The following is a 14,230-nucleotide window of genomic DNA, read 5'->3' as shown; positions in this document are numbered from 1 at the left end:
GCCTGCAGGGGCAGATCCAAGGGCCAGAAAAATTCTGGCCCTTATATATATATATTTTTTAAAAATTTCCCCCCCATGAAAGAAGCCTCACACCCAGGATCGACCAAACCGCCGTTGATACAGCCACGTCATTTCCGTTATTAACAAAATCTTATCCGTTAATAAACCTGTGGGCCCCCATGTCTTCACCCCGCACTAAATAAAATTTGAGAAGCCTATGCCTCATGAAGCGGGAACCAATAACCTTTATGCAAAAAAACTAAACACTCTCCGCCACCACCGGCGCCGCTCGCATTTTAGTCCCGCCACCATTTCACCGCCGTGTAGAACACAACCCATACATTGATATTCACCATTGTTCCATTTTATTTCCGTGGAAAAAAAAGAATTTAAACCGCTACTTCAAAATAAATACGTCATCACATATTAGTAAATTTCATATAGTTGTTGTAGTTTTCTGACAAATCACAGTATATAGAGATAGAATTTTTCTGGATCGAGAGAAGAAATGGAATCGAAGCATATGTTGATGTCGGCTTTGGGAGTCGGGATAGGAGTTGGGTTGGGGCTTGGATTAGCGTCGGGATCGCAGAATGTCGGCAGATTGAGACGTGGGGATACCGGTATCACTCCACTAATGATGGAACAGGAAATTCTGGGTGTAATCGTTAACGGAAGGGATAGCAGCGTCACTTTTGATCAATTTCCCTACTATCTTAGGTAAAGTTAGTCCGATACCTTTTTCCATAGGAGGATTTGTTTTCATTTATGTTTGTTGCTGTCTGCCGTTGAATGTAATCAATCAATTTCTTGAAACAGTACATTGTTTTTGTTAGAATTTTCTGTCTTTTCTTTTAGGCGAAATTATAATTTTCTTATAGTGTATAATTATTGGTTATTATTCTTCGCTGGTGTTAAAAGTTTCGACAATTTTTTTTATCGTTCTTCCTTGAGAAACAAATTTATCCAACCATTACTAGCTTCGGATTTTGGAGCTGTGACTTTTTATGTTTAGTAGCGGTAGAGCACTATGAGATGGATATTAATCAAATAATCGACTCATGCACATCGTTTTTCCCCTAGTTTTGGTGCCCGCATGGTCACATATCCCTTAAGATTATTTTGTTGATTCATTCTTTACCACATGCAATAAACCATGGCTAAGCCTGCAATGAAATGTGCAAGCCTATTTGAAGTGGTTTTGATAATGTTGATTTTAGTTAACACTTGACTGGGACTGAAGCAAATGAATATTAAATTATTAATGTATAACTTGGTTCAGCATATGATCCGATTGAGTAAAAGTTGACATTATCAGTTACAAAAATCTTGGGGGCTAGTCTCAAAATATGGTTCCTTTTTTCCACAATATAATTCTGGAATTGTTTCGTTGATAGTCTATCTTGGGCGATCCAGCATCTTGTCTTTGCAACAATCAAACTGATCAAAGGGTAAAGGTTTGCATGCTCTAATGAGTCAGAGTCTGAAGTATATCAGTATTGATTTCACTCCTCTCGTAATCATGTAGTGTGGACAGTTCCAAATTTAAATGTGAACGTATTGCTGTACTGGTTCTTGACTTATCCGGAAACTTCTACATTGTTGAACTCATTTAGAAATCAAAACTATGTTTTTTAATCTCATACCCACGTATTTGTGGTCAATGTAGGTGCTATCATGACCATCTCTATTCTGAATCTTAATATATGGCTGGAAAAAATGAAAAACATCAAGTGAAATAAAGGATGACACCAGCTTTTGAACATTATAGACCATGGTTTTCCTTTTGTTCTTGAAACACTGAAAGCATGGTGAAACTGATAAAACTTTTTTATTAATGGACAGTGAGCAGACAAGGGTCTTGTTAACCAGTGCGGCTTATGTTCATTTAAAGAAAGGTGATTTGACTAAGCACACACGGAATCTTTCTCCGGCAAGCAGAACAATTTTGCTTTCTGGTCCCGCTGGTAGGTTGTCATTTAGATTTTCATTGTTTTCATTTTTTCTTTCCTTAAAGGCTTTCTGTACTTCAACAAATATTGTTTTCCAGAGACATACCAGCAAATGCTTGCCAAGGCCTTAGCTCATTATTTTGAAGCCAAACTACTGTTACTAGATGTAACAGATTTTTCTCTTAAGGTAAGTTGAGAGCACCCAAATTTCTTTTTAGCAGGAAATAATATTCAATTTTCTTTCGCTAAAGCTTCTGCGGTTGATCAAACAGATTCAAAGCAAATATGGGGCTTCTAATAAATTAACTGTAAGTTCTCTTGGTATCTTTTTTATCACTGTTCTCACTGGCCTATATCTAAGTAGAATAAACTTTTTATTTCCTGGCTGGTACACAAGTTGATATTCAAGCATATAATATTGACTCAAATGAGCACAAATTTTTTGAAATCTGCATTGTTCCCAACATATTTATTGCAGTCTTTCAAGAGGTCCATATCTGAAACAAGGCTGGGTCGAATGTCGGAGTTTCTCGGACCTTTTTCATTCCTTCGATCAACTGCTGAAAATAAAGGTATGATATGGATAAATTATTGTAGTTAGAATCTAAAATACAAAAATACAAATAAAGAGATAGATAAACCGATAGATAAGTTCCTATCAACTAAGCAAATAAAATACTATTAGGTTGCAATACTCTCCCTCAAGCTGGGTCGTATAGGTTGATCATTCCCAGGTTGGAACACAATTCATCAAATGTCGGATGAAACAGATATTTTTCAGTATGTCTGCCACTTGTAGTTAAGTAGGAATGTAGTTGATAGTGATTCACAAATAAGGTGTGGTTGGTCTGACATTGAGTGTTGCCATCTTTTTTCAACGCATTCATGAATCGATAAAACCAAGCTCCAGGAGATTGTTTAAGCCCATAAATGGACTTTCGCAATCTGCACACCTTGTTTACTGTCAGCTGAGATTCAAGCCATGTGGGATTTTTTCATGTAGACTTCTTCCTCAAGATCACCGTTAAGAAATGCATTTTTGACATCGAGTTGATACAGTGGCTAGGCTGAGTTAACAACAATTGATAGGATAACTCGAACAATGTTTATATGAGCAACAAGGGCAATGGTTCTTGGTAGTAAATGCCGTATGACTGAGTGCATCCCTTGACTGCAATTCTCTAAATTCCTGATCCGAAATTTTGGATCATCAGATGCTGAACAAAACGTGTCATCGGACAAGAAGCAATCTTTCCCACGGCCACAAATAAATAGCATAACAGATTGTGACCACTGCGGATAATTCTTGTCATTCAATCGATGACAAGTAATGGGTACTGAAAGGAAATCGATCGCCGCATGGGTGAACTCTGAAGGTTGAGATATTTTCGATGTTGCCTTGCCGTGTTGGTTATGTATATCCCTGGAAAACTGATACCATGTAGTTAGAATAGAATTTAAAACATAAAAATACAAATATAGAGATAGATAAACCAATTGATAAGTTCCTATCCAACTAAGTAAATAAGATAAGATCAGGTTTGCAACAATTATTCCTCTCGGGATAAAGTTGACTTCGTATGAGCCAACATTTTACGATCTTAAGTTAATTCCGAATTTCTCTTTACTGTATCATGTGTCTTTCTTAAAATGTTCTTCCTAAATCGCATCATGTATCTTTCTTGCCGTGTGCCATGTGTCTTTCTTAAAATATATGATTATTATACATGGGCATTAAAGTGATGTATGTAAATGATAAACCACACAAGAGTTTATGTCAAATGTATGTGTTGGAATCTAAGTATGATTAATGTTCATAATTGTTTGACTAATTGGCATATATTAATATATTTGTTGATGGTTGGGAAAACTTAATAAATATGGGGGTTGATAGTTGACAAAATAAATATTGTGGTTGTTAGTTGAAAGATATAGATGATTTTGAGCCATATGTTTTATCTCAAAATTGCCTATAAATAGGTTTTATCCATTGTCTTGAAGAGCATCCCGAAGTGAGAAAAAATAGAAGCAATTGTGAGAGCTTCTTGAAAAAATTCAGAGTTTCTTTGTATAAAGTTGGGATAGGAAAATCTTAAGTGATTGAAGAGTTATTTTGAAATATTTTCCCATTAATATAAAGATTGTTGATTTATTTCTTGTGGACGTAGGCAAATTACTGAACCACGTAAATTCTTTTGTCTCATTTATTTCATTATTTACTCGCAAATATAATTTTTTACAAGATGCATCCCACCAAGTTCAACAAACTGGTATCAGAGCTTTTGTTTGTAATTTTTTCTTGAATTTCAAAGCGTGCTTTGTGGCTGATCTTCCACATAAAAAAAGATATTCTTGAGAATATTTCCCGAAGTAGGGTTGGTCTTGAACTTGTCTAAGGTGTTACTAGAACTATTGCAAGTACAAAGTTCGATGTGGCAAAATTTAACGGAGCAAATGATTTTACCTTATGGCGAGTAAAAAGGAAAGCTCTACTACTTCATCAAGTTTTAGCGAAAGCAATGGAAGGTAAAGAAAAATTGTCGGAATCTCCGTCTGTTGTTGAGAAGGATGTGATCATGGATAAAGCACACAGTGCAATATTGTTGTGCTTGGCTAATGAGGTTCTACGAGAGGTAGCTGAAGAAGATATAACAAAAAATTAAGGTCGAAAATTGAAAGCTTGTATACGGCGAAGTCACTCACCAATCAACTGTATTTGAAGAAAAGTTCACATTCTTCAAATGTATAGAGGAAAGCTCATCAAAGAACATCTCAATGATTTTAACAAAATTATACTTGATCTAAAAAGTATAGATGTTAAAATCGAAGACGAAGACCAAGCCATTATTCTGCTATGCTCCTTGCCGAACTCCTAGGAATACTTCATCGATACTATGATGTACGAATATCGTGGGATGAGCAAGTCTAGGTCTAAATTTGAATTCAGACTTAGAACATTCAAGTGCTATCAATTGTAAAAAAGAAAGGCATCTTAGAAAGGATTGTCCAGAACGCAAAAGTACTGTAAATGAGAAGGTCTATGATTCTAGAAATGCAGCAGTAGCAAATGACAATGCAGATGTTCTTACAGTTTCTGAACATGACTCAGGCGATGAATGGATCCTTGATTCAGGCTGCAGATATCACATATGTCCCCGTAAGGATTGGTTTGCAACTTATCAATCCTTGGATGGGGGCAAGGTTCTTCTAGGTGAAAACAAAGCCTATAAAGTTGTTGATAAAGGCACAATAAAGATCAAAATGTTCGACGAAATCCTGAAGACTCCGACAGATGTCAGACATGTTCTAGAGTTGAAGAAGAACCTGATATCCTTGGGTATGCCTGGCCATAATGGGTATATTTTCAAAGGAGATGGTGGAGTCATAAAGGTTTCAAGAGGTGCCCTTGAGGGAAGCACAATTATCGGATCTGATGTTGTTTCATCAATGGTTGAGTTTGATATCACCAAATTATGACACATGCGCCTTGGGCATATCAGCAAAAAACGCCTGGCAAAACTACGTAAGCAAAAACTGTTTTGTGGCCAAAATACCAGAAAAATAGACTTTTGCGATTGTATATTAAGAAAACAGTGTCAAGTGAAGTTTAACACGACATTACATCGGACTAAGGGCACGTTAGATTACATCCACTCTGCTCTACGAAGTCTTTTTCGAGTTCCTTCTCTTGGAGGAGGCAGATACATGTTAACCTTCATTGATGACTACTTAATGAAGGTTTAGATATACACCCTGAAGCATAAAGATGGAGTCTTTATGAAATTCAAACAATGGAAATCACTAGCCGAAAAGCATACTAGAAAAAATTCAAACGTCTGAGAACTGGCAATGGTTTGAAATTATGTGGAGGAGATTTTGATAATTTCTGCAAGGATCATGTGATCATTAGACACCATAATGTGAGACACAGTACACAACAAAATGGTATTGCAGAATGAATGAACAGAACTCTGATAGAAAGAACACGATGCATGCTCTCAAATGCTGGTTTAACAAAAGAGTTCTGGGTTGAAGCCGTCAATACAGCTTGCTATCTTGTGAACAAATGTCCATATTTAGCAATATATTTGAAGAATCCTTAGGAGATGTGGTCAGATTTTCCTGCCAAGAATGACAATCTGAAGATATTTGGTTGTCTGGCTAATGCTCATGTAAATGAAGGCAAGCTTGAACTAAGGGCAAAGAAATGCATTTTCTATGATATCTTGAAGGTGTGAAAGGGTACAAGTTGTGGAATCCTGATACAAGAAAATGCATCATTAATTGAGATGTGACTTTCAATGAAGCTAAAATGCTGAAAGTACAAAGATTCGGCATCTGAAAAAGTATCTTGAAAAAGGTAGAGCTTTGAGTTGGAGTCTACAATAGAACCGTCAATAGATCAAGATGAAAATGTGCAAGAACATTCCGAATTTGATAATCTGCGGGATTATCAGTTGGCTAAAGACAGAAAATGGAGAAAAAATGTGAAAACTCCTCAAAGATATAGTTGTTATGCTGATCTAGTATCTTATGCACTAAGTGTTGCTCAAAAAATTAATCTTGATGAACCACAAACGTATCAAAAGGAAATTGCTAGCAAGGAATCTGCTGAATGATTAAGGCAATGAGTGAGGAGATTGAATCACTCGACAAGAATCATACTTGGGAGATTATTGAAAGATCGGAGAATCAAAAGGTTGTTGGAAGAAATGGATCTTCGAAAGAAAAAAAAAAAGAAGGTGAAGATGCAAGATTCAAAGCAAGACTTGAAGCAAAAGGTTTTACAAAAAAAGAAGGGATTTACTACAATGAATATCCTCTCTGGTGGTAAAACATAGCTCAATCCATATACTTCTTGCGATTGTTGATTATTTTGACTTGGAACTTGAGCAACTAGATGTTAAAACAACTTTTTTACATGGTGAACTGGAAGAACAAATCTACATGAAACAACAATAAGGATTAGATGTTCTAGGCAAAGAAAATCGTTCATGTCTGTTGAAGAAATCTTTGTATGGCTTGAAACAGTCCCAAGACACTGATTCAAACGGTTTGATGCTTATGCATGCAAATCATTGCACAAGGAGCAAGTATGATAACTGTGTATACATGAAGAAACACATTCATCTATTTACTCTTATATGTTGACTGCTTGCAAAAACATATTAGAAATTAAAAGGCTAGAAGCACAATTAAGTACAGAGTTTTAGATGAAGTACTTGGGCGTTGCTAAGAAAATTTTGGTAATGGAGATCTATCGAGATAGGAAAGCAGGCACACTACTTCTTTTACAAAAAAGTACATTACAAAGGTAGTTGAATGTTTTGGCATGCAAGATGTGAAAACTGTGGCAACTCTATTAGCATCTCATTTTAAACTCTTAGCAACATTGTCACCCAACACTAAGGAAGAGTTGGAGTAAATGTTTCATGGCCTTTACACAAATGCAGTTGGGAGCTCATTATGTCATGGTATGTACTAAACAGATATCTATCAAGCTGTTGGTGTTGTAAATAGGTACATGGCGAATCCTGGAAAAGTACATTGGCAGGCAATCAAATGGATTATGCGGTACTTTAGAGGAACTGTAGATGTTGGGTTGACTTATGGAAATTCTAAAAACAATGATGGAAGCATTGTTGGACTTGCCGACTCAGATTTTGCTGGATATCTTGATAGAATAAGATCGTTAACTGGGTATGTGTTCAAACTCTGCAGATGTATTATCAGTTGGAAAGCAACCTTGTAGACTATTGTTGCTTTGTCAACCACCGAGGCAGAGTAAATCGTAGCAACTTAAGTTGTGAAAAAAACTGTTTCGCTTCAAGGACTATTAGGTGAGCTTTTTATACTATTAGTTAAGACAATACTCTACTGTGATAGTCAGAGTGCATTCCATTTGACGAAAAAGCCTATGTATAATGAAGGACAAAACATATCGATATCATAATACACTTCATAAGATATTTGGATTCTTAAAGAACAATCACAATGGAGAAAATACCGACAACAGATAATCCAGCAGACATGATGACTAAGCCACTTCCACCACCAAGTTCAAGTGCACCTTATACTTGCAGGAGATGAGAAACATGAATGAGAACAACATATCAAACACCATGGATATTATTAATCTATGCCAAGGTGGAGTTTTGTTGACTAATTGACATTTATAAATACATTGGTTGATGTTTGGGAAAACTTAATAAATATGGTCGTTGATGGTTTGCAAAATAAATATGGTGGTTGTTAGTTGAAAGATGTGGAGGATTTTGAACCATATGTTTCATCTCGAATTTTCCAGTAAATAGGCTGCATCCATTGCCATGAAGAGCATTCCAAAGTGAAAAACATAAAAAGCAATTGAGAGAGCTTCTTGACGAAAATTGACTGAGTTACTTTGTATAGGCTTGAGATAGGAAAATCTTGAGTGATTGAAGAGTTATCTTGTAATATTTTCATCATAGTATAAAGATTGTTGCTCTATTTCCTGTGGACATATGCAAATTATCGAATCACGTAAATTTCTTGTATCACATACCAAGTTCAACAATAATCAATCTCAAATTGTCCTCTGTTACTTGTTGTGATGTATCCAAGCAAACTATCTACATAATAATAGGAAAGCAGAGCAGCATGATTTAATATTCAACCTTCCAGTCCTACGGTAAAGTATAACTCTTATCCATGCCCTCTTATCTAGTGATCTCATTTTACACACAAAGTTTCCATCTCCTACTTCGTAGATCCATTCAGTGCTCCTTGCTCTCCATATACTAGAAAATTTAATGCCTGACCTACATTCATTTCTTGGCTGTCACTTGATTGTTTTATTATTTTATCGTATTTTGAATTTTCTTTTCTAATGCATTTATTTACTTCTTCTTTTTTTCATTTTCGTTTTATCCTTCTATTATGTTGCAGGCACAATACGCAGACAAAGCAGTGGAATCGATCTTCAAACATAGTGTGTTATTTTCTAAGCACTTTTAAAAGCTTATCATTATATTCTCATGTGATCTGATTGTACGGTATGTGCAGTGGACTGGAAGGCTCTAATTCTTCACCGCTGCGGAGAAATTCATCTGCCTCTGCAAGCATGAACAGACTTGCTTCAACCGGTGCAACTGCAACTCCAGGTCTTGAAATCATTTAATTCACGGAATAACATTGAAGAACACTTCATGGTGAAAATATTTTATAGAGGTGAAAATATTTTATAGATGTACAGGTTGGACACAACATCATAAAACATTTTGCCGGTCAATGGTAATTGTGATATCCAGACTTTTTCTCTGCAAAGATTGGATATCATATGATACAGACGGCATCTTTAGAGAAAAAAATTATGGAAGTTCGAATTTGTCAAGTTTGAATACGAGTTAATATATTAGGTTGTGCAATGTTTTCTCCCAAAGAGAACGGCGTTCGGTCCTGTCATGAAGCAAAGAAAAATATGTAACGTGTTTCGCCTTTTCAGTTGGATTGTGAATGAGATTCATTTGTCTTTAGGCAGAGAATGGCTTAACTGATTGGACCCAAGTGATTCTTGTTTTCCGAGTTGAAACCTTTGATAGAAGAAAATTTGAGTGCCGAAAGTTGAAAGATGAATTGCAAGAGGATAACTGTTACGGCCCTATGTATAATGGGCCTAGGATAAAACAAACCCATGATTTTAAAGCCTTTGAAAGAGGGCAATAAATAATATGTGAGGGATTGCTTAAATGTGGAGACTAGCTTGTGCTAGGGTGTACATACAAAGACTATCTCTAGGTTTATTTTCAGTATGATTATACATTATTTTCACTCTGTTCATCTATTATTATCGTGGTTGCAACAATATCTTGCATGGGCAAAATGATAATAATATGTATCAGTCCAAAAGTATGGGTTCACTGCATTCAAGCCGGACTATACTCAACCTCCTAAGATAGTTCAAGCTTTCTCTCTCTTTTCTTTCTCAAAATTCTTCATCTTTCAGCTCCTCTTAGGCGCAAGAGCAGCTGGTGCTTTGATGAGAAGCTTTTTATACAGACACTTTACAAGGTATAGCATTTTCTTCAGAAGAATTTTTAAGTACGTATTTGATGTTCTAAACTTAATATAAATGATACAGGTTCTAATCAATGTATCAAAGATCAGTCCCGTTGTCCTTTATCTGAGGGACGTTGAGAAACTCCTCTACAAATCGCAGAGAGTTTATAACTTGTTCCAGAAAATGCTCACGAAACTGTCTGGATCTATCCTGATCCTTGGATCAAGAATCATTGGCCCCGGAAATGAATGTGGATCATTAGATGAGAAAGTTTCTTCTGTATTCCCCTACAATATTGAAATAAGACCTCCAGAAGATGAAAATAATCATGTCAGCTGGAAGTCTCAGCTGGAGGAAGATATGAGGATGATTCAGTATCAAGATAACAGAAATCACATAGTTGAAGTGCTTGCCGCAAACGACATTGAGTGTGATGACCTGAGTTCAATCTGTGTGGCAGACACAAAAGTTCTAAGCAAATATATAGAAGAAATTGTGGTATCAGCCATCTCATACCATCTGATGAATACAAAGCAACATGAGTACAGAGGTGGCAAACTCATTATATCAGCGACCAGGTAAAAGTTAGCTCCTTTTTTCTTATTCAAAAGGGCACCTGAGTAAAAGCTGCTGACGTACTGCCCTGGCCTTTGGATTAGTTTGTCGCGTGGATTAAGCATTTTCCAGGAAGGTAAAAATTGTGGAAAGGACTCGTTGAAGCTTGAAGCCCAAACAGAAAAGGCTAAGGTTATCCTTAGTTTTCTATCTACTTGCAAGTATGGTTGACAGAAAATTTAATTTCATCTTTGTCGGTCAACGATAATGAACATACAGGATGGAGAAGCTCTGAGATCAAGCGCTGAAACAAAAGACGAAACCTGCAAACCTGAAAGCAAGGGTGATGATTTAGTTTCAAAAACTTTAGTAAGTCAAATCATCCAGCTTTCCAACTCATATATTATGGTATTATGTGGATTTCTTTGAGATTGAAAATGGTGTTCAAGAAATCCTTTTATTTTTCTCTCACGGACAGTCACTCAAAACTAATCCTAATTAATATCATGTCATAGTACTTTGATGATGATGACGCAGCTGCAACAAATAATGAGCTACACTTTTACCTAAGTTATTAGTTGACAATAAGTGAGCATACACTTCTTAGTGTGAGACCCTAACACCTTCCCCCTTTCTTTCTTTTTTTGCATTTATAAATAATGTGGCACTCGCTCTTTTTTATCTCATCAGGAAAGCCCTCCAGATAATGAATTTGAAAAGCGCATTCGGCAAGAAGTCATACCATCAAGTGAAATTGGAGTGACATTTGCAGACATAGGTGCCTTAGATGAGATTAAGGAATCTCTTCAGGAACTAGTAATGCTGCCTCTTCGTAGACCAGATCTTTTTGAGGGCGGCCTTTTGAAGCCTTGCCGAGGCATATTGCTTTTTGGACCTCCTGGTACTGGGAAGACGATGCTGGCCAAAGCTATCGCTAATGAAGCTGGAGCGAGTTTCATTAATGCTTCAATGTCTACTATTGCTTCTAAATGGTTCGGTGAAGATGAAAAGAACGTTAGAGCACTTTTCACTCTTGCAGCCAAGGTCTCTCCAACCATCATATTTGTAGATGAAGTAGACAGCATGCTTGGGCAGCGAAGCAAAGGCGGGGAGCATGAGGCCATGCGGAAAATAAAGAATGAGTTCATGACTCAGTGGGATGGATTACTGACAAAACCTGGAGAAAGAATTTTAGTGCTAGCAGCAACCAATAGACCTTTTGACCTTGATGAAGCAATCATTAGACGCTTTGAGAGAAGGTACGGATTCTAATTTTGGTTAGTCATGGTTTTTTTGGTTCGAGCAAATTATTGCTGGGTTCAGGTTTCAGCTGCCATTGGTTTAGTCCAAATTAATTTATGCAGAAGAACCTAAGCCTATGCTTGAAACATTTCTATTCAATTGGTAGTCACATTCCATTTTGGAGATCACTCACCACATATAACCATCAACTTACTTGAATCATGTTTCTTCCACGTGCCTAGAGTGACAACTGATGAAAACTTTTGATGATTAATCAGAATCATGGTTGGTTTACCATCTGTCGAGAACAGAGAGAAGATTTTAAGGACTCTAGTTGCCAAAGAGAAAGTTGATGAAGGATTAGACTTTGCAGAGCTCGCAAAAATGGCAGAGGGATATTGTGGAAGTGATTTAAAGGTTCTTTGTGCCTATTTTTTGATTCATATGTTTATTAGTTATATTTCTAAATTTTAACCAGATATTATGAAATAGAACCTTTGTGTTACTGCTGCTTATCGACCAGTTCGAGAATTTATACAGCAAGATAGGCTAAAAGATCAGGTAACTATGAAAATCATGGTAATTATGTATTTGAAGTGTAACTTTGTGTGTTCTGACCTTTTTGTTTCACCCAGGATAAGAAGCTTAGAACTGAGGAAGGGCAAGATTGTAGGGAAAATTCAGCCAAAGAACATGATATGGAAAGGAAATTTATTATCAGGCCATTGAACATGGAAGATTTTAAGGAGGCAAAAAATCAGGTAAAACATTCATTATTAACATGAAAATTGTCACCGTAGTATCATGAAGCCCTTTCGTTGAAAATCATAAAGGTTATTTCCAAGAATGACCATAAATAAATCAAACAGAAAATAATATTATTATCATAAATCAATAAAAAGAAAAATACCAACTTTGTGGTAATTATACTGTGCTTTATCAATTTTCAAGTGTGTTGCATTTGCTCACCTCATTGTATGCCTGTTTCTTCATTCTTTACTGGCCATTTTTCACAATGTCAAATTTCAGATAAAAAAAATTTCCCCCCTAAACTATTGGTGTTACAGTTTAGCCAACAGAACTGACTCATTATGTCTGTATGTTGCTTGATTTTATTGTTTTTAATTATGCTAAATGAACTTTGTGAGGAGCCTCTGAGCGTTTGCTACAATATATTCTTCATGAAAAATGTACTGCCAAGGATTCTGACGTTGACTTATATCTACATGAAAATGTAAGATCGCATCGTGAACTCTGAATAGTTTTTTTTCCCCCCAAAACAAGGGAAGTGTTGGCAACAGCTATTTCTTAATTCAATTAATCGGGTTGCCGTATGTGGATATGTACGTAGCATTTGACATCAGATTGAAAATGTTTCATGCAATGTTGCAGATTGCAGCTAGCTTTTCAGCTGAAGGGTCAGGCATGGCCGAATTGAAGCAATGGAACCAATTATTTGGGGAAGGTGGTTCGAGGAAGAAGGATCAATTATCTTACTTCTTGTAAGATTCAGGTCAGAATTCAGACAATCTCTTGAATTATACACATATATTCCTGTTGATCAAATACTGATCTATTTGCAAACATTTATAACAATGAATATTCGCTATGAGGTACTGCAGAAGCACTAAAAGCCTCGAGCCTTGTCATCAGATTCAGAGAAGTTAGATTGAAATGCATATTTGTTAGCTGTGAAGTAATTCGTCAGTAGTCTTGTGTCCATGTTTGTATTATTTTTTTTTCGCCGCAATAAAAAGTTATTGACAAAAAATAATAGTCGATGGGAACGATGAATGTCTCCATGTACATTTTTCTTTTTTGATACAATGTACATATTAAGTATAGTACTATGTAGAAATAGGAGTGGGGAAGGCTCTCAGTTGTATTTAAAAGCAAATAAGAAAGTTGTTGCTATTTGCTATTTAACGTTAAATGGTCCTTTCCTTGATTTCATCCCTGCAAAGGATTGATTTCCTTGATCACATGATTCTTTTAGCTGATGTAAAATTTCTGGTTCACAATAGATTGAACTCTTGGAGGGTCAAATGAATGTAGGACGGATTTGTCTAATGAATCACTATAAATATCTGGTGTTGATTTTGTTCTTTATTTTCTATATATATTTTTTGGTTTTGTTGGGTAGATTGTTTCATCATTCACTATATCGAACATAACAAAATCATATAAAAAAAATTGTTATGAGAATATTAATATGCAAAAATAATTAAAAAGATTTTTCTTTTAGATTTTTATTTTAATAAAAAGATTCCTGGGAAAATTTATAGATAGATATTTTTTTAAAGAAGTATAAAAATAAAAGGTATCAAAATTACTGGAGAGATATTTTATTTGTTTTTTTAAAATGAATTGTTCGAAGTTTTTTTTATACAATTCATATAATTATTGGATGCGTATATGTTCACTGAAGGTAAACTTTGAAAAA

General features: G+C 35.7%; 1 protein-coding gene across 3 annotated transcripts; it reads left to right on the top strand.

Annotated features, from left to right (window-relative positions):
- Nucleotides 1-250: 250 nt before the first annotated feature.
- LOC140807688 (uncharacterized) lies at nt 251-13,729 on the top strand. Of its 3 annotated transcripts, XM_073164647.1 has the most exons (17): nt 251-720; nt 1,846-1,967; nt 2,051-2,139; nt 2,225-2,260; nt 2,431-2,524; nt 8,880-8,922; nt 8,997-9,094; nt 9,937-10,001; nt 10,072-10,568; nt 10,650-10,737; nt 10,825-10,914; nt 11,236-11,804; nt 12,066-12,204; nt 12,280-12,348; nt 12,420-12,548; nt 13,180-13,300; nt 13,410-13,728. In XM_073164647.1, exons 1-16 carry the CDS (start codon nt 509-511, stop codon nt 13,291-13,293), a joined length of 2,454 nt encoding a protein of 817 aa, XP_073020748.1. In that variant the 5' UTR covers nt 251-508; the 3' UTR covers nt 13,294-13,300; nt 13,410-13,728. The 3 variants fall into 3 exon arrangements, with proteins under 3 accessions (XP_073020748.1, XP_073020749.1, XP_073020747.1); XM_073164648.1 differs by having other exon boundaries at nt 12,423-12,548; nt 13,180-13,729; XM_073164646.1 differs by having other exon boundaries at nt 13,180-13,729.
- The last annotated feature ends 501 nt before the right edge of the window (nt 13,730-14,230 follow it).

The sequence above is a fragment of the Primulina eburnea genome, chromosome 12, assembly GCF_022965805.1.
Source record: "Primulina eburnea isolate SZY01 chromosome 12, ASM2296580v1, whole genome shotgun sequence".
In the NCBI taxonomy this organism is placed as follows: domain Eukaryota; kingdom Viridiplantae; phylum Streptophyta; class Magnoliopsida; order Lamiales; family Gesneriaceae; genus Primulina; species Primulina eburnea.
The sequence above is the reverse complement of the archived record's forward strand: the minus strand, read 5'-3'. Positions and strand labels throughout refer to the sequence as shown.